The sequence below is a fragment of the Euprymna scolopes genome, chromosome 30 (assembly GCF_053919585.1).
Source record: "Euprymna scolopes isolate OS-2025 chromosome 30, ASM5391958v1, whole genome shotgun sequence".
Taxonomy (NCBI): Eukaryota; Metazoa; Mollusca; class Cephalopoda; order Sepiida; family Sepiolidae; genus Euprymna; species Euprymna scolopes.
In genome coordinates this window covers 42,285,944-42,306,762 of record NC_136511.1, presented here as the reverse complement: position 1 = coordinate 42,306,762, position 20,819 = coordinate 42,285,944, and the positions used below count along the sequence as shown (strand labels likewise).

The window sequence follows — 20,819 nt, the reverse complement described above, 5'->3', positions numbered from 1 at the left end:
AAGTATATCTATATCTATATATATATATATATATATATATATATATATATATATATATATATATATATATATATATATATATATATATATATATATATATATATATATATATATAAGCAGCCGCCAATAGCGTAATGGTTAGGAGCCTTGACTGCCGTACAAACGGTCGGGTTTCAATCCTGGCTTGAGGTAGTTGCCTGTCTAGCCGCACTGATGAGCTGTGAAACAGCGAAACAGTACTGTATGTGGATGACTATATATATATATATATATATATATATATGTATATATATATATATATATATATGTATAAGGAATGAAAAAATATACCAGCGGTGGTTGACGTTATGTTTAAAGAAAAAATAGAAAAAACCGAATGAAATTATTAAAAAATCAACGTTTCGTCCTTGTTTCCGAGGACATCTTCAGGATAATTGAAATAAAAATGTGATAAAAGAAAAAGTCATAGATCGTGCGAAAAAAGACAGTTTTTTAAAATCCAACCCATGTCGGGAAAGACGCACATGTCGGGTTAGACGCACACATATTTTTAATAATTTCATTCGGTTTTTTCTATTTTTTCTTTAAACATATATATATATATATATATATATTTATATATATATATATATATATATAATTCTTGACCATTATTTCGCGTAAACGAACATGGGAGCAGGATTTAGTGCCGGCCTACAAGTTCAAAGAGACCCAGGCTTGGCTTCAGAAGGTGTGCTATGACTTTATACCCTTTTCTCAGTGGCGACCTCTCTTCCCTCGACCTGAACCCGCTGGACTAATTCGTTTGGTCATATGTCGAGAACATCACAAACATGACCTCCCACAACACCAAAGCCAGCCTCAATACCGCCACCCGCTGAGCATCCACATAATAAACACATAATTACAGCCGTCTTTCACTTATTGAGCTCCTACAAATAGTTTACGAATATTCTTGTTTATTATATTTAAAAACAATATTTTTTTTAAAATTAAATTTGTGCGAAAATGAAATGAAACAAACAAGCGTCGAATGTAATTTGGCGGGGTCACCAATTTAACTGTTGTAAACTCGTACTAGGGGTCACAAATGAAAGAAACCACAAGTAGTGTAAAGTGTATAAAATATAATATGTATTTATCATAAAGAATACAGGAGCCGCTAAAGTGGTATGAAAGGAACGTGTTCGTAGCATGCGGTTAAACATGGTATTAATGTCCCCATTTTGTCTCTGAAACCAATGTTATTCATAGGACTGGTTCATTCCACTTAGTACTCAAATAGGAGTAATTTGTGCCCACAACATTAACACAATTTACTTCCTATGACGTAATGTAATGGCGTTCAATACGAGAAATGACTCGAGAAAGTTAATATGCAGTTTTTCAATAGTTTGTACAATAGTTAAATTTTCTTCCGACCATCATACAAATTGCTGAATTTGGAAATCGAATCCCAATTTATTTCGATTCTTCTTGTGTTCCAATCTCAACTCTCTTTTAAAAAAAAAAAGAAGCTATTTTATCGCAAAAGTCTCCTTTCCGTCCTAATCCTACGTGACAATCTAATTAGAATCTGTAACAAAGCACGTATAAGCGCGTGGGAAAATATCAGCAGGAGCTGTAAGATAGCTGGCTTGCGAAAGCAATAGCAAAAGTAGGGAAAATAAAAGCACATATGCAAATTAGGAAGTGTGCACGAGGTTGCGCGACAAGAAAAAAAGAAAAAAAGACACCACGTGGTTGGGAGAAGCAAAGTCCGTGCCGAAGAAGATAGACGTGTAAAGTCGAAGGTGAGAAACTGGTTAATGCCAGCGTGGGGTCGGAGCAGAAAGAAAAACTCACAGGTGAGATGGACATGTGGCCCCACAGTGACCGCGAGAAACTTTTAAGCTGGTGTTGAGACGGCGGGGTTTTGGTAATCACATGGCAGACGAAATGAACAATTATAAAAAACAAGAAGCATTGTTTGGAAAGTAATAATAAATGCCTTTTGCTAAAATAGAAAGAAAAACTGATTTATTTCTGTTTTGTTTGTTCATTCCCGCGACGTTACAAGCACAACCAATGCAATTTCACGTATCTCCATATGACAGACAAAGATAATGAACTAAAAATTGACATAACCTATCACACTACGACCGTCCAATTATTTCCAATCTGAGTTCATTATGTACATCAACCAATCACACCACCACCACCACCACCACACAGACACAACATCGCGCGCAAGTCGGATTAGGGTTAGCGTTAGGGTTAAGTCCTATGTCAATAAATATCTGTCATGTTGTCCTGTGAGCATTATTCCATCATCCAACTAAAAATTAACTTTGGACTTTGATAAGTAATGAACCATTGACATAAAAAGCACGCGCGTGCGCACACACACACACACACACACACACACACACACACACACACACACACACACACACACACACACACACACACACACACACACACACACACACACACAGAGTCATATTGCAACATACTCTTTCAAATAAATTGTAAGTGATCCAAAAATACCCGAAGCTTACCTTGCATGAACATTTTATGCATGGGTCACCGCCCGGAGCAAACGTTTCTCCGTCATTGAATACTTTACCACCGAACGAACAACCTGTAACAGTTAAAATATCTTTAGAATAAAAATTGCAATCAGGTTAAAGCGGTTAATTTTATAAAACCATCGAAAGATAAGACGTAATCAAATGACGTCATTAAAATTTTTAATTCAACATTTGAAGTCTAGTTTTACGAGGCGCCTTCAATTAGTTTTTTGTATAGGCATTTAAAATTGTCGTTGACTCTTGAAAATTCAGTATGTTATTGCTACACAGCTTATAAAATGACGGACCAATTTTTAGGATTTCAGGTTCAAATGAACAGATACAGCAGGAATTGGAATACACCCTACTAAAGCCTGATTGTCACAGCTAGTGAATTTTAAAAATGCAATCTGGACGTGAGGACTCTTTAAAAGAACGATATGAAATAAAATTCTATTTTAAACTTAGAAAAAATGCCACAGAAATGTATGGAATGCTTCAGACTGCTTTTGGACTATCTTGCATGAATCCATTTTTGAGTGGCATAAGAGATTCAAGGAAGGCAGGAAGTCTGTGAAGGATGATAAGAGGTGTGGGAGAAGTAAGGAAGTCAGAATACAATAGTTGACTGGCTAAATAAAACTTTAACGGATTAAAGCCGTCGTGTGTCTATAGAGACAATACATGCACAGTTTGATATCAGTGTGGGAACTGTACACACAATTATTTGCGAGAAACTGAAGCTTCGGAAGGTTTGCACGAATGCACCAGTCCACAACTTCATCCTTGTCACAGATTATTTGACCAAGATGGGCATCAAGACAGTTAATCACCCTCCCTATAGTCCAGACGTTTCTCCCTGGGTCTTTTGGTTATTCCCTAAGCTCAAGGAAAGCTCAAGAGGCTTTCGTTATAAAACAGTTAAGGAGATGGAGCTTTCCAGAAGTTGTTGAAACGGTAAAAGTGCATTGCAGCTGGAGGAGATTACTTCGAAGGGGACTAAAATTTCAAGTTTTTATTATCAATAAAAGTGCCCATACGAAAATGTTTGGAAACTTATTGAAGGCACTGTGCATGTGTTATAAAAATTAAGATATAATGGTAATAAACCTTATATCTAGAATCCTTATTCGAATTATGATAAAAACCGATTGCATGATTTTGATTCTCGAAAAATATCTAAAACGTGAGCTAAAGTCTAAGAGGTCTTCAGAATGAATTAAAATTCAAGGGGTCTGACTTAATTGGTGTTTAATGACTACGGACCATATTTAATCCTAATCTGAAATATTTAAATTTTCAAATCAGAAATCTAGCCCATATTATGCTCCCTAAAATCCCTTAAAAATATTCCAAAGAAACCGAAAACTGTGGAATATTTATTAATTGATGTCTAATACCTATTGTTAAAATTTCTCTATATTCTGTTCGTTTCACTTGTTGATAATTCGACGAAGAATCGAAAACGTCAGTGATTCATATAGAACATTCATCAATTGTTTTTATTTTCTCCAAAAAAGTATCATTCGTAAAATTGAAAAAAAAAATTAGAAAGTATAATTAAGCAGAAAATTAGTTTTCACGATGCTTGCTTGAATATATATATATATATATATATATATATATATATATATATATATATATATATATATATATATATAGAGAGAGAGAGAGAGAGAGAGAGAGAGAGTGAGAGAGAGCGAGAGAGAGAGAGAGCGAGAGATAGAGAGAGCACTGTCGTAAATGTATCTTATCAACTGCTTAATCGACATTAGTTAATGCGAGGCTCGCTGTTTGTTTGTTTGAAAATAAACAGGCAGCCCGAGCACTGTAAAAGCGATGGGCGAGTGTCTATTTCAATGGATATTTAATAAGGTCGTTTGCGAGCACCAATCCCATGGACGGGAGGTTAGAACTACCAACTATTAGCTAGATGGTTGTAAGTCCAATCGCTTGGTAGTGATTGGTTCTACACAAAGCCTTCACCACCATAAACAAATCATCTGTGCGGAAGCTCATACATCGAAATCGACGGTAGAGTCCATCATATATATATATATATATATATATATATATATATATATATATATATATATATATATATATATAACTATCGGGCTTGAAACCGACGCTACCAATGATCTGTCTCAACTAACAACTTTCTGTACACAAAATATAAGTACGCTCTTAAAATTTGGATTTTCCTTTTAATTGAGCACTCTGCTGGAATTCTTTTTCCAAAAAAAAAAACTAATCATATATATATATATATATATATATATATATATATATATATATATATATACGCTTTCCCCTTTAAAATAGTACGTATGCCCCATAAAGATAGCACCTGCCCTGTTTTTATGTTTTATGGAACCATTATGTCAGAGTTTTTGAGAATAGCTCGCGTTACTTTAAAACTAACAGACTTTATACCACCAGTTTCTAGTTTAGTAATAAGGATGATAAAATAAGGTGGGGATAAAAATAAAATATTAAAACAGTTAAATAAAGCATTTGTTCGTTATCCTGATGCTTTTGAATCGTTTAAGATAAACCAGACTATATTAATAAAGGAAATCCAAAACTATATTAGCAATGTATAAAATGTATTTATAATTACATATAATAAATTTATATATAAAAAAAAAAAATATATATATGTAAAAATATTTTTAACCTTTATATATATCAAATTTTAAATAAATAAGAATGTAAATATACTAAATACTAATCATAGTGGGGGTGATAAATAGTTAAATGGATTAATCCTAATCTTATAAATATAAGACTGATAAATTAAAAGATTAAAAAATCTATCCATTTTAAATGTGGAAATTGATGAATCGCACAGGTAAGAAATTCATTTTTATAGTATGAAAAGGTTAGTAATTGCAATTAAAAATAGGAAATTAGATCAAATGTTTGTAACATGTCTTCTTCCTAAGATTAAGGGTGGTGGTGTTTGATCAACACTGCTGGGGAGCCATAATGTAATATACTGTTTTGTTTTAAAATCCCCGAAACAGTGTTTCATGGTAAACAACTGATGATCCCTTGAAAAATAAATTATTGATATTATAGTAAATTCGAGAGTGAGTTGATGCAGTGATTGCAGGCGATTAAATAACTTACTGACTAGATGGTTTTCTAACGAATGATAAAAAATAGTTTTTGTATAGTTTTAAAGGTTAAAAACTTCAAAGACTATATATATATATATATATATATATATACCAGGTATATATACCATGTATATATATATATATATGTGTGTGTGTGTGTGTGTGTGTGTATATGACACATAAAAATGTAAAAGTGTTTTACCAGCACATGATGGACAGCAAACGCCTGGTAAAATGACCGGGTTGTGACAGTGTGTGTAACATTTCGCTCTTGAAACCGTAACCACAGACGCCTGAAATCAAGAATAAAAAAAGATAACCAAAATCAAATTAACATAAGTCACAATGAAATTAAATCGTTTTCTTTAAAATAATAAAATGGTTGAATAAACAATTAAATGATGGCTTTGTCACGTTGTTCGATCACGGGAGAAATATTTGTGAACGAAACGAATAACGTCCTCTCTTATAGAAACTTTTTTTGTCCCGTAAGAAATAATTCTGAATTAAACTCGTCTAAAAGAAATGGTTCTGTTAAAAAACAAAAGACAACACATCACCTCCGATTTTCAGACAAAAATGTAAGCGAGAAAAATGGCGGCGGTGAAAACGAAATTTTGTTTGTTATTATAACCAAACTGTCTATAACTGGCGAATATGATGATTTCAGAAGCTTTTTTTTTCTTCTTCTTCCAAATTGTCGATATTTTTTTCTTCTTCTTCCAAATGTCGATATTTTTAGATGACAAAGAAAAAACAAACGTAAAAGGTGTGAAAATGGAAGACAAGAAAAAAGTCTCATTCTAATATTTAAAAACAGCTTTATTGACCATCTTCGTTAGTAAGAATAAGGAAACAGGTTAGTCGCGGAAAGTGTCACTGTGTGGTGACGTAGATTAAAGATTAGACGAGCTTGTTGAAAGAGACAGAGCTCACGTATGTTTGCGTCTAAAGTAGTAGTGAAAACGTACGTCACAAAAGATTAGAGACAGTATTGATGGATGCGGAAGAAAGTTTGTGTGTGTACCTAATTGAAGTCCGTGTGTGAGCTTATTTGTATTCACGTTTTTGTCGAACCCCCAGCCCGAAGGCCGAGTGAGTTCTGTTCAGTCCTAAGAGAGAAGTTGAAGATGGACAGGTCCATTCCACGTGGAGTGTCCGTCCAAGATCTAGGAAGAGAGAGAGAAAGAGAGAGAGAGAGAGAGAGAGAGAGAGAGTGAGATAGAGAGAGAGAGAGTGCGCGCGCGCGTGTGTGCTGCCGGTTTAACCTTTTATAAACTGGGTTACGTGATTGAGAGCTAGCTTCTGATTGGACAAGCCAAGAATGAAGTGCATTAAAAATCTCCAGTCGCGTAAATTAGCTCCTAATTGTGTTTGTTGCAATTTCGTCTGCTACAAAGGATTTAATTGACTTAATTATTTTAAGTTCAAATGAATGGCACTTTGATTTCGATGAACTGACAACACATTCTATTATTTAAATAACAAATCACAAAAAGTATAATTGTGCTTAGAGATTGATGAAGAATGTGTTAGGATTAATGTGTTAGGAATATATAGGATTAATTGAAATGGCCAAGTAAGTGTTTTTACGAGGGGCGTGCAATAAGTAATGCCCCTGAGCCACTTCTAGTTGTCTGATCTAGCTGAAATTTTGCATGTGCAATGATTTATATCTCTACGGGTTATGTGGCAAATTACAGCTCTGAACTAATTGTGGTTTCTGTTTTACAGGTGTTTGAACTGAGTCAGGTGTGAAATGGAGCCTATTTAATGTCGAGCAGTGATCCGGGTTTTGTATTTGAAAGGACGCACACCACAGGAGACTTTTGATGAAATGAAAGAAACTTATGGTGATAATGCCCCATCACATGACCTTGTAAAACGCTGGCATCGTGAATTCAAACATTTGTGGAAACAGCTCCCAGACCTAGTCCCCCCCCTTCTGCCATTGATGAGGCATTTGTCCGTCAAGTTGAGGCTGCCATTTTGGAAGATCGGCGCATTACTATTCCCCAAATAGCCCAAAATGTCAAGATCAGTACAGGGTCTGTGGAAACTATCATTCATGACCATTTGCATATGCATAAGCTGTCTGCCAGATGGATTCCCAGGTTGCTCACACCATTTCAGAAACGAGAATACGTCGAGTGCTCGAGGATGAATTTGGAGATGTGCCAAGAAGATGAGTTAAAGTTTTTCAAAAGACTGATTACACAGGATGAAACCTGGGTCCATCACTATGATCCAGAGACCAAAGCCCAGTCAATGCAGTGGAAGCACTTGGACTCACCACCTCCAAAGAAGGCAAGGGTGCAGCCCTCCGCTGGCAAGGTCATGTTCACAGTCTTCTGGGACCAGGACGGAGTAGTGATGACAGATTTCCTGGCAAAGGGTACCACAATTACAGAAGCCTATTATGCTTCACTTTTCAGGAAATAAAGGGAAGCTATCAAAATCAAGAGGCAGGACAAGAACAGCAAAGGTACCCTCCACCTGCAGGACAACGTCGCCAGATCAGAAGCACGGGCGTGTGGTTATGAAATCCTCCCCATCCTCCCTACTCTCCTGACATTGCACCCTCTGACTTTCACCTCTTCCCAGCCATGAAGTTTTTGAAAGGAAAGCGTTTCCCAGATGATGCAGCCTTGATATCTGAAGTCACGCTGAGGTTGGAGGACCAACCTGGGGTGTTCTACAAAAACGGTCTTCAGAGCTGCATCAAAGGAGGGGGGTTCCTATGTAGAGAAAGACTAATAACTGTGCCAAGTTTCGTTTCTCTACTGCTGTGGGAAGTGGGTCAGGGGCATTACTTATTGTACGCCCCTCGTAAAGAAATAACATCTCATTGAATGATAAGTGTGTAGAGAAGAAACACATATGACGTTGAACAGTCGTCATTTTTCTTACATGTTCACAACTACGTCCGTGCGCCGTCTCTAAATAGAAACGTTCAACGCGTAACGTACTGTTCGAATTGTCAAGCCCGTCACATCGCGGTGCCAACACTTGACCCAACAATTCAGCAGCAAGCTAACAGGCCAACAGGGAGGACTGTAACATCTCGATAACAAACCGAGAATTTTAACCCCTTTGTTTGTATTTTCTTGCGACCATGCGCTTATTTATAACAGCTCAGATTAAGACACAGAACGAGTCTTTAACTTACAAATAGTATATGAAAGACGTCTTCAACACCACTGCAGGATGACAAAGTTATCTCCCTTTAAAATTATCTTCAGATCTGTGGTTCTTTGAAAAAAAGAGGACAGTCTCAAAATCTCGCGAAAACGTGTGGACTTGTTCGTGTTCTCGCGATGTCCGTGAATCTGACAGATTTTTCTCTTTTGTTGGTTCTTTTAAGTGAAGTTGATCTGTCGGATTTCGGACCTGTTCTTACTATAACAGGAAGGCCCTATACGAACCTGGTTTTTTCTCGGCATCAAAGCCACTAGACTCTTGGCCATTATTGAGATGACTTGTTCTCTGTTGATTGGTGCATGTCTCTGGTGTTGAGCCCAGGAGGTCAATTCAACAAGAATATAAACATAGACACGACTACGTGGGAAAGGTAATTCACTGTGAACTATGCAAATATCTGCACTTTGAACATGTAATCAGATGTTACGAATACTAACCTGATACAATATTTGAAAATGAAAAGTAAAACATCCTTTGGAACATGGAGGTATAAGCAGACAAACTCATTTCAGCAAGAAGACCGGACCTGATAAACAAGAAGTTAAAATCCTGCTCCATGTCATTTTCGTCGTCCCAATAGTTAATAGGGTGACTATCAAGGAGGAATCAAAAATCTAATCAAATGCAATGAAAAAGCCATAAAATGAAAAGGAATGGGAAACATGAAGAAAATTACTATAATTATGGAAGCACTATGAAGTCTCGAAAAAAAAAATAGAAAAATAGACTAAGAGAAATAGGAATCAAAGGGAAGATTGAGACGATACAATAAACAGTAATGATAAAACAGCAAACATCTTCAAGAAAATCCTTGAATGCGGAAATTAACCAACATAACCAACACACATTAACGCTAAAGGATGGAGCACTGTTGGCACATCTAGGAATGAGTTGTTCGGATCACCCTATACTGGCTTGACAGAGTTCAAAACCAGTTTCATTAGCTGTAGTTTCTTTCCGAAAGAAGAGACGTTGGGAGTTTGTTTTTGCTATATCGTTATTTTTGTGGCAAGTGCTCGTCTGAGCTCTAATCTATGGTCCTCTCCTTGTCAAACTGACAAACAACACTCGACTAGCTACACCCACTATCAAATATTTCTTTCAATCTCTAACTGTACCTAAATCTAAGCACGGATTTCATGAACAAAGCTTCTTTCCTAGAGCTGCCCGCTTATGGAACTCCGTTTCGCTGGCCTGCTTTCCGGTTGACTACAACATGGTGGTCTTCAAGTTCAATGTAAACAAGTTCTTGTTGAACCGTCCTCTTAAATAATTAAATTATACCCAATTTTCACCACTAACGATTACTAAGCTGTTGTACCGGTTACCATCGTCCACTTTTTAACCATTATTCTCGAGTGGTCTTCGGACCTTGATAAGTGATGACCCTCTTGTAAAATCCAAAAAAAAAAAAAAAAAAAAAAAAACAACAAAAAACTAATCCATCACAAACAAGCAAGTTGACTAGAAATAAAACAAATTATATAAAAAGAACGCAACGCACTCATCGGGTTCAGCGAAACTACAAGCAATCCAATAAAATTTCTATCGCTCCAGTAGATATTTCAATTCTGATGCAATTCTCTATCTATATAAGAGCCAGGTACGTCCAAGGATGGAGTACTGTTGCCACATCTGGGCAGGAGCTGCTAGAAAGGACTTGTCCTGCCTTGATAGAGTTCAAAATAGACTTCGTAGCCTCGTAGGAGATGTCCTTTTCTCTTCCCTGCAACCTCTATCTCACAGAAGAGATGTTGCGAGTTTGTCTCTGATGTATCGTTATTTTCATAGAAAGTGTTCGACTGAGCTTCAGTCTATGGTCCCTCCTCGCCAAACTTTCACAAGAAACACTCGTCTAGCTGTAAACACTATCAATAATTTCTCCCACTCTTTATCTGTGCCTAAACCTAAACGTAGATCCCATGAACAAAGCTTCTTTCTTAGAACTGCACGCCTGTGGAATTGTCTTCCGTTTTCCTGCTTTCCGGCTGACTACGATATGGTTGTCTTCAAGTCTAACGTAAACAAGTTCTTGATGAGCCGTTCCATATAAGTTAACAAATTTACCGAATTAATTACTATATTGTCCAATTTCTACTGTACACTTTTTAACCCTTATCCTCGAGTGTCATCTTGGCCTTGAAAATGTGGTGATGCCTGTGTAAAAAAAAAAACAAAAAAACCCACACCAAAGAATAGTGAAGAGTCAATGAAAGATGGAATGACCGGAAAGGAATGATACAGCAGTGGAAAGGTACATAGGATGTTGGGACTTAGGCGGGGAACTTATTATCACTCAAATTCCAGAGAAAACCAACGATCATTGCCATCAAGAAATAAATGGTAAACAGTCGTTGCGATAACTCAAAATGATTTGCAACCAATAAAGAAAGAGAGGCAGTGTGTTGCAAATTTGAAGAGATTTGTTGTCACTTAGATCAGAGGGAACACCACTACTTATTGTCAGTGAGCAATAATTTATAATGACTTTAATGTGAAAACTCCTTGTAAGTATAAATAATAATAATAATAATAATAATAATAATAATAATAATAATAATAATAATAATAATAATAATTTAAAAAATGGGATCCATTGCAATATTGGAGTACTTCAAAAGACTGCCTTGTTGGGAACCGCCAGAATCTTGCGGGAAGTACTGGAAGACCGAGCAAAGAAGATGCTGATATCCTATGTTCATTTGTTATGATCCGCCTATCAGTATAAAATTGGCAGTACCAACAACCAAATACAAAATGTGAATAATAATAATAATAATAATAATAATAATAATAATAATAATAATAATAATAATAATAATAATAATAAACTGCTGAGTTCGAGTTTTATGTAAAAACTGAGACTGAAAGAAATTCTTATCCCACATGCAAATTATAAAAATAATTGTTTGTAAGGAAAGTTTGTTTCGCTCAAAATAAATAAAAAATTAAATAAAAAATAAAACAATAAATAAAAAATAAAATAAAAAATAAGAAAATTTTCGTATTGAATGATGGAATCTATCTTTTTAATATTTCCATCTCCAACCATCAATTAATTGTGAATAACACAGATTTCAAACCTTCAAGAACTGGCGATAAACCGATGCTTAGCAATTAATTGAATCATTTCGAAATTGCCAAACAGCTTCATGACGAACTGGAATATTGTTATTTCTTAAGTTCATATGAAAATCATTGCCATTTAGAAGATTTGTTGGACACGTTATAAAAATCATGCGGCCATTTTCTTTCTAGGCCGCTGTGCCTACACACTACCTAATAATAATAATAATAATAATAATAATAATAATAATAATAATAATAATAATAATAATAATAATAATAATAATAATAATCACGACAACAACGACAAAAATAGTAGGAACACTAGGAACAATACTAAAAAAGCCTTAAAAAAACAATGAGACAGATTGGAATCATAGGGTGACTGAGATGATGCAATGGATGACAATAATGAAAACGGCTGAAATATAAAGGAAAACCCTTGAATGCGGAAACTAACACATATGAGATACTGGCGCAAGCCGGATATAAAGAATCTGCTACAGAGGTAAAAAAAAAAAAAAACCAAAAACCAAAAAAAAAAAAAAAACAAAAAAGAAAAAGAAAAACAAAAACAAAAGGAACATCACATGAAATCATGAAAACTGAAACTGTATAATTGTAAGTTACCCCCCCCATGCGCCCCTGCCTGTCACTTTTGGGGGGAATGTCACTATAAACGGACGCCATACCAAATAAGTGAGAAGAGTCAAGGAGGATGGAAAGACTGAGGAGAGAAAGCACTAGCCAGACCTCCGTTGGATGAGTACAGAGAGGATTGGAAATTTAGGATGCCTTTTTGCCACCCCAATTCCAGTGAAGACAAATGGTCGTTGCTAACGAGAAATCAATGATAAGCGGCTATTGCAATAACGCAACTTTTACTACGAAGGTTATCGAAAGAGGTGGAGATTTCTGGAAATTTGGGGAGACTTGCTGTCACTCAGACTCCAGAGAACACCACAAGTTGTTCTCCAAGAGAAATCTTTGATGATGGCCTGTGTGACTACTAGTCAGTAAATAATAATAAGGTAAACAAAAGAAAGAAAAAAAAAATGAAAATAAAAAGACTACCGGGCAACGCCGGGCCGGTGCGGTTAGTATGTAAAACATAATTAGAGCACACTAAATAATTGAATCAAGGATATACAAATAAAAATACTTTTATATTAGTTTTTTCAAACAAACAAACAAACAAACAAACAAACAAACAAAAAAGATGAGGGAAGGAGGATAAGTGTCACGTGACGGGGGTTGATATCACTCGTCGGAAGTTATACCTTCGGAAGTCCGCCGACAAGTCTGCGTCTTTAGATTACACTGCTTCGTTTTTTTTTTCTTCTCTTATACCTATCCCCCGCCCGAGCCACGCCCTATATTCTATTTTATTATTATTATTATTATTATTAGTAATAGTATTTATTTTTTTTATGATCACGACCTTCCTCCCGCTCGCTGTGTTTTAAACCATCTCCGTATGGGGTCCGCATGCTCTTTTTTACAATTTATTTGACATTCACACCAAGTGCTTGACACCCCCCTTCTAGGATAGTGACAGACTGGCGGGCGGCAGGGTTAGACTGTCGGGCGGGCGCTCACTGAGGCACGAAGACACGCTGACGCGTACCAAATAACATTGGCACGCACGCGGGTTACGGCTGAGGAGAACCAAGGGAAGCAGATTGGCAGAGCGGTGGTGGTGGTGGTGGTGGTGGTGGTGGTGGTGGAGAGAACCGGCGTGATGATTTTTGATTGCAAATATTGAATCCAAGGACCCCAAGTGGGTTGCATTTATACATCAATCAATTTTTGTTTCTTCGGCGTTGAGTGAAGAGTAGAGGCAATGAGAGGAGTCAATTATTAACCTTTGAACCTAAGGAAAAAATACAGAAAACATCTTTATAGATGTCATATTCCAAAAATCAAATAAATTGATCAAGTAGTTTTTTTTATATAGAAAATCATTTTTTTACGATTTTTAGCGATTTTATTAGTAAATTGTAGCCATAAGCCATAACATATCGACAGTTCGAATTGAGTTGTCTCCCACTTAATTATTTAAAAAAAGAAAGCGGATCAAAACAATGTATCGTTTCCTCATAAAATTTCATTTTTTTAGTTAAAAAAAAACAAAAAGAACTGTTTACGTGCTTTTTGGAGTATGATATCTTCGTTTCGTGACGGGTACATACATCATAGAGTTATCAAAAAAAGTGTCTCATATATATATATATATATATATATATATATATATATATATATGTGTGTGTGTGTGTGTTTACATTTATTATATGTTGCTACACAGTCATGAGCATGTTTTGGGCAGCTATTTACCAGTAACTAGAAACCTCTTCAGGCGATACATCTTATATGAAAGCAAAGTTTGTAAAGGTATTAAGCACTCTTGTATTAACCTCGTTAAACTTAATTGGTTACTTTATCTCTGGAAAATATTAACCTAGTATTGTATATATATATATATATATATATATATATATATATATATATATATATATATATATATATATGTATATATATATATATATGAGAGAAATGAAATTTAAAAATGTAAGTTGAACTTTACAATCAAAATTTATTGTTCGACTGAACACGCACGCACACACACACACACGCACACACACACACACACACACACACACATATGTGTGTTTTATTGTTTTATTACTGCTTTATCTGCTTAGTTACACATGTTTCGGTTACCGAATCGTATTAACGATCCAGTAACTTCATCAGAAATTACAGAAATATATATATATATATATATATATATATATATATATATATATATATATATATATGCATAGATCATCGTATGACGATTAGATCACTGTCTGACTGACGTAAAGAACATTTAAAATTAAAATGTTTAATTCAATGTTATTTCACGCGGTTAATGTTAGCCGAATGGATACGGTCTCTACTAATCGAGCCAGATGGTTCGTGTTGCCGAGTTCGAATCGTTCGACTGATGTTAATCGCGACACCCTGCACGGAAGATTCCCGAAAAGATGAAACACTAGTGTCTGTAGGTATTTAATTATTATAGTAAAAAAATAATTATATATATATATATATATATATATATATATATATATATATATATATATATAGGGTGGGATTAGTGTGTGTATATATAAAGTTTTCTTTTTAAATAGATTTAATTCTAAGTAAATACCCAAAAATTTAGATCCATCGCTAAAATACAATTGTACTATTATTGCTGAAAACAATGGATAACGGTGGTTATAGCATGCCCTGTTAGAATCATATTGAGTTTATCTTTTAATTCTTTTTAATTTTTTTATTTATGGAAATCGCTCCAGACAAGACATGAAACCACTTGATATAAAGAGCTAAAAAATTAAATTAAAAAAAAAACAACAACAATTAAAAAAGAAAATTGTTTTTTTTTTCATCCCAAACAATTCATAATTGCTATTTAGAATTTAACGGCTACTATTTGATGTATTGTCCCACGAGGGACTGTGGTGAGTTGAACAGCGAGATGTTTGCCTACATTACATTTAAACTTCTGCAGGTTCCTACAGGTGCGGCAGCAAAAAAAAAAAAAAAAAAAAGGATGGCATTTAGAAGTCTAGCAGTTTGAGGAAAGAAACTAGAATAGAAAGCTTTCCGACATCTAGGGATCTCAAAAGTGGAGGGGTGGGGTTTTATTACTTGTCGAGTTAGTCTAAAATATGTATGTCGAAGGAGCACAAATGCTATACGTTCATTCTATTAAAGTAATTGTAAAACATACAGAGATGCAACATGTCGGTGATGGGACAGAGGTTGGAGCTTGGCCGATAATGCGGGACCTATTAGATTTTAGACTCTTTTTAGGACCTTGAGTGTGAAGTGCATCAACCAAGATGTGACAAAAATACTCCATTCATGAGCGAATTGTAGTTTTGTAAATATATCGAATACTTTCTGTTGCATTTTTCTAGCACAGTAAAGGGAACCCAACTTCTTTGCGGCAGTTTTAGCAATGTCGTCAATATATTTGTTGTAATTCATGTTGCCTGTGAATGTTAAGCCAATGATTTCTTAGGTAGGGTGTTAGTTAGCATAACGATTTACTTTGAAACACAAGTAGTGCCAACAGCGGAAATTAGACGGTCATCTCGGGAGTCTCGATAATCACTCAAAAATAAACACAATACTGGTAGAAATCCACCTAATAAATGTTACGGTAACATTTATTGAGTGAGTTCCTACCAGTAATTTGCTTATTTTTTTTAAATTTTGAGCGATTATCGAGAATCCCTAGATGATCGCTTATTGGCAGCCATTTTTTTCTTGTTCTAACCTAAAAATGGGCATTACTTGTGTTTCAAACTATATAAAATCCCCAACTTGAACAAAATAAGAAAATTGGGGGGGGGGGCTAGGAAAATGTCAAAAGGGAGTCGTCAACCTGATAGATCTTGAACTGTCATCTAAGCTTCAGCCTCTGTCCCATCAACGAAATGTTGCATCCCTCTGCCTGTTCTAAAAGTATTTTAATGGTGAATGAGCCGACGAACTACAAGCACTTGTACCCTTCGACATAAATACCCCCGACAAACCCAACAAGCAGCAAAATCCCACCTCTACACAGTAGAGATCCATAGATGTAAAAAACCTTCTATTCTAATAGTTTATTCCCCAGAACTGCTAAACGTTGGAACTCCCTTCCGGGTTCCTGCTTTCCCAACTGTACTGACATGCAGAAGTTCAAGTGTAATGCGAACAGACATCTTACTGCTCAACTCCCTACATCAACGTGGCACTGTGCCTTGTTTTGGGGTGAAATTACAAAAAATCATATGAATCACGATGATTCTACTGTTGGCAGTAGTTTCTTCAGAACGGATTTAAGTACCCACAGGAAGGACCACGTGAAGGTTGCCGACATCTAGAAGTAAAAGCCGTGCTATGAAACGAACTGGATTCGAACTTGGCACACCCAACTTGTCGGTCCGTTTCGTTAAGCATTTAGCCACCGTCAAGCCTTGATAGTATGTATTTATTTGCTTCCCCACTGAGCAAATTAGGCACAAGGCCGTTTTTAATGTGGAGAGAGAGAGAGAGAGAGAGAGAGAGAGAGAGAGAGAGAGAGGGGGGAGGGGAAAAGTGGACCAGCTCCCGATGGGTGGGAAATGGGAGCTGGATAGTAACTGTTTGTATGAAGGGTTGCCCCTACATTGACCAAGGTCTGATATGTGGAGTTACCCCCATATATGGTCTTTGCTTGCAGTATCTGTCGGAACAGATACTACACTCTGAGGTATTTATTTGCTACCCCACTGACCAAATTAGGCACAAGGCCGATTTTTAATGTGAGGAATGAAGGGGAAATGGGGACCAACTCCCCGGGGAGTAGGGGAGCTGGATAGTGACAATTGGTATGAAGGGTTGCCCCTACATTGACCAAGGTCTTATGTGTGGAGTCGCCCTCACATATGGTCTTTGCTTGCAGTATCTGCCGGAACAGATACAACACTTTGATCTTGTTGCCCGCGCCGAGCCTTGATAGTAACAAGCAGGTAAAACTTTTAACCTCTTCCTTTCTCTCTGTTTCTTTTCTCTTCTCTTTCTATAACTCAGTCTCACTTTCTCAGCCTCTTTATTTTTTGTCACTCTCTTTCCCATTCAATCTTTATCCTTCGTCTGTTCCCCCTCTCTCTTTTTGTCATTTATGTTCGGTATTCCCCTCTACTTATATACTCACCTCTCTTTCTGTTTTTTTTTTAGCCTTTCTATCTATCTCTACGCCCGTCTGTCTATCTGTCTCTCTGCACCCTCTCTCTCACTGTCTCTTACTCACTCTCTCTCTTTCTCTACGTGTGAATATTCTAAAACAGAAATTCTAATTGACTGTGAAGTAACGCCATCCTCAACGACCGTGTAACAACCCAGCCGACGCGCCGGAAGTAAGCTTTCTAAGTTAAAATAACAAACACCGTGGAAGAGTTCCTTTTCACAAACCGCAGACATTTATCTTTTTCTTTTTTTTTTGGGTTTTTTTTTTTGACTCTATCATCAGAACTTTTAGATAATATAAAAGACGTGCTAGAATATGCCTTGCGTCTCTGTTTATTTATTTATATTTATCATGTCTGGGACCCACTCTTAAAGTAGTTGCAATCCACTAAGATTAACTCAGGCTGATATGAAGGCTCAGCTTTTTTTTTCTGGGCAGTGGCACGACCAACGTAAATAGAAGGTCGTGTCACTAAAAGTCACATGACCTGCTGACGCCACAGAATAAAGTACAATTACGAAAGATGGTCATTTTCTGTTTTATTTCTCAAAGAAATTGATGAGAGATTTATAAAACTGGCACAAAAGTGATTGTATTTCATTTTGCGAAAGATAAAGAATTGTTTTACATTTGAATACGTACAATTAAAAGGGAGTATTTTTTTCGAGAAAATAGTGTGAAGTTTTATAGTTGTGAAAAGTTTAATTATTAATCCACACGTCATTTTCATCTTTTTTTTTACATGGGGGTCACCACTTATCAAGGCCCGAAGGCCACTCAGGGATAAGGGTTATTGCGTGTACAGTAATCAATAATATAGTATTGTAGTAATCATTAGTATTAGGGGTTTTGATAGAGTGTCTTACTTAAGGGGGCGGTTTGTCAGGAGTTTGTTTATGTTGGACTTGAAGACGTCCAAGTTGTAGTCAGGTGGGAAACAGGCAAGCGGCAGAGAGTTCCACTGGCGTGCAGTTCTAAGAAAGAAGCTCTGCTCATGGAATCTACGTTTGGATTTAGGCACAGATAAAGAGTGGAGAAAATTATTGACAGTAGTTTCAGCCAGACGGGTGTTTCTCGTGAAAGATTGGCGAGGGGGGGGGGACGAGGGATTGGAGCTCAGACGAGCACCTGCTATTCAGTTAAAAATTCACCTGCTTTAAAATAATTTTAAAATGATTTTTTTTATTATCTTTTTTCTTGATAATAAAGAAAACATGATGTTAAATTACCTTTTCTTTAAACTATATTTTTATAAGGATCTGAAAAAGTGAATTTTTGGTCAGAAAGTTGAGAATTTAAATTCAGTTTTCTTTAGTTGTTAATCTTGTTCAACAAATAATTTTACGTGATATTTTTTAATCTGTCCTCTTAATAATAAATATTTTTTTTCATAGAGTATCATCAATATATGTTGGAAAATATCTTTGGTTTTCGATATTGATCATTCAATAAACAATTTGATAATTCAATAAAAATAGCAAAATTTTAGTTCAAGGCTTTACGACAAAGTTTAAAATTCTCTATTTCTTTTTTTTTTATTTTCATTAAATTCCTTTAAAACTTTTTTGTATAAAATAAATGTTCCCAATTTATTATTTCTGCCAGGATTTTTTAAAATTATAATTATTTATCATCTTTAAAATTTATTCATAATTCTATTCCATTAAATAAATATTTATCGTTCAATTTTATTGTAACACATTATTTATCGTTTGATTTCATTAAAAAAAAATATTTATCGTTTGATGTCATTTAAAAAAAATTATTTATTGTTCGATTTCATTACAAAAATATTTATCGTTCGATTTTATTAAAAATTATTTATCGTTCGATTTCATTAAAAATTATTTATCGTTCGATTTCATAAAAAACATTGATCGTTCGATTTCATAAAAACATATTTATCGTTCGATTTCATTAAAAACTATCTATCGTTTGATTTCATTACAAAAGTATTTATCGTTCGATTTCATTAAAAATTATTTATCGTTCGATTCCATTAAAAATTATTTAGCGTTCGATTTCATTAAAAACTATTCATCGTTCGATTTCATTAAATATTATTTATCGTTCGATTTCATTAAAAATTATTTATCGTTCGATTTCATTAAAAATTATTTATCGTTCGATTTCACAAAAAAAACATATTTATCGTTCGATTTCATTAAAAATTATTCATGGTTTGATTTCATTAAAAATTATTTATCGTTCGATTTCATTAAATATTATTTATCGTTCGATTTCATTAAAAATTATTTATCGTTCGATTTCATTAAAATTATTTAGCGTTCGATTTCATTAAGAATTATTTATCGTTCGATTTCATTAAAAAATATTCATCGTTCAAATTTCATTAAATATTATTTATCGTTCGATTTTATTAAAAACTATTCAGTGTTCGATTTCATTAAAAATTATTTATCGTTCGATTTCATTAAAAATTATTTAACGTTCGATTTCATAAAAAAATTATTTAGCGTTCGATCTTAATTTATAATTCATTTTTTGCAGCATTTGATTGTCTCCTGCTTCAAACATACGTAATTTTACATACACAATTCTTGTATTGTTAGTTTTTATCGAATAAAATTCAGTTCTAATATTAATCGAATTGTGTTCCTTTATTTTAAAAATGCAATTATTTATCTTTTTTTGTACCATATTTGCGTAATAAACGAATTGTAGTCTTTAAAAACCATGAAACAACGATATGTTTCTTTACTTTTGACGAATAAAGAACTTTTCCTTTTGAATTGTTTTATTTATATTTTTTTTTATTGGATATTGAATAATTTTACTTTCAGTATTAATCGTGTTCCTTATTTTTCCTCTTTTTCAATACATTTTAAAAACATTTTAAGAAAACTCCCATTCATTATCGACAGTTTTACTGTTCGACAGATCTTGCTTACTTCTACCTCAGGCATGACGTAATTTTTTAGTGACTAGGCCTGTTTTACGGTGACAGTGTCAGTAGACACCTTAGCGTTTGCTTAGCTTCTTTTACGCTATTTCTCAATATTATACGTGACAACTAGCTAAAATAAGAGGGTGCGTACTTGGTTCAGTAGATACTGTCTCGGTATCCACTGATTGTCATAGTTG

The 20,819-nt window shown here is 34.9% G+C and overlaps 1 protein-coding gene across 2 annotated transcripts in view; it reads right to left on the bottom strand.

The window, feature by feature from the left end:
• The window catches only part of LOC145254767 (BMP-binding endothelial regulator protein-like), a 432,474-nt gene that overhangs the window by 30,546 nt on the left and 381,109 nt on the right, over window positions 1–20,819 (bottom strand). For both annotated transcript variants that reach the window (XM_080113535.1, XM_080113536.1), the window contains 2 exons: window positions 5,880–5,970; window positions 2,541–2,623 (listed from right to left, as the gene is read on the bottom strand). In XM_080113535.1, the coding sequence (XP_079969661.1) occupies window positions 2,541–2,623; window positions 5,880–5,970 (174 nt within the window). The remainder of the gene's footprint in view (window positions 1–2,540; window positions 2,624–5,879; window positions 5,971–20,819) is intronic.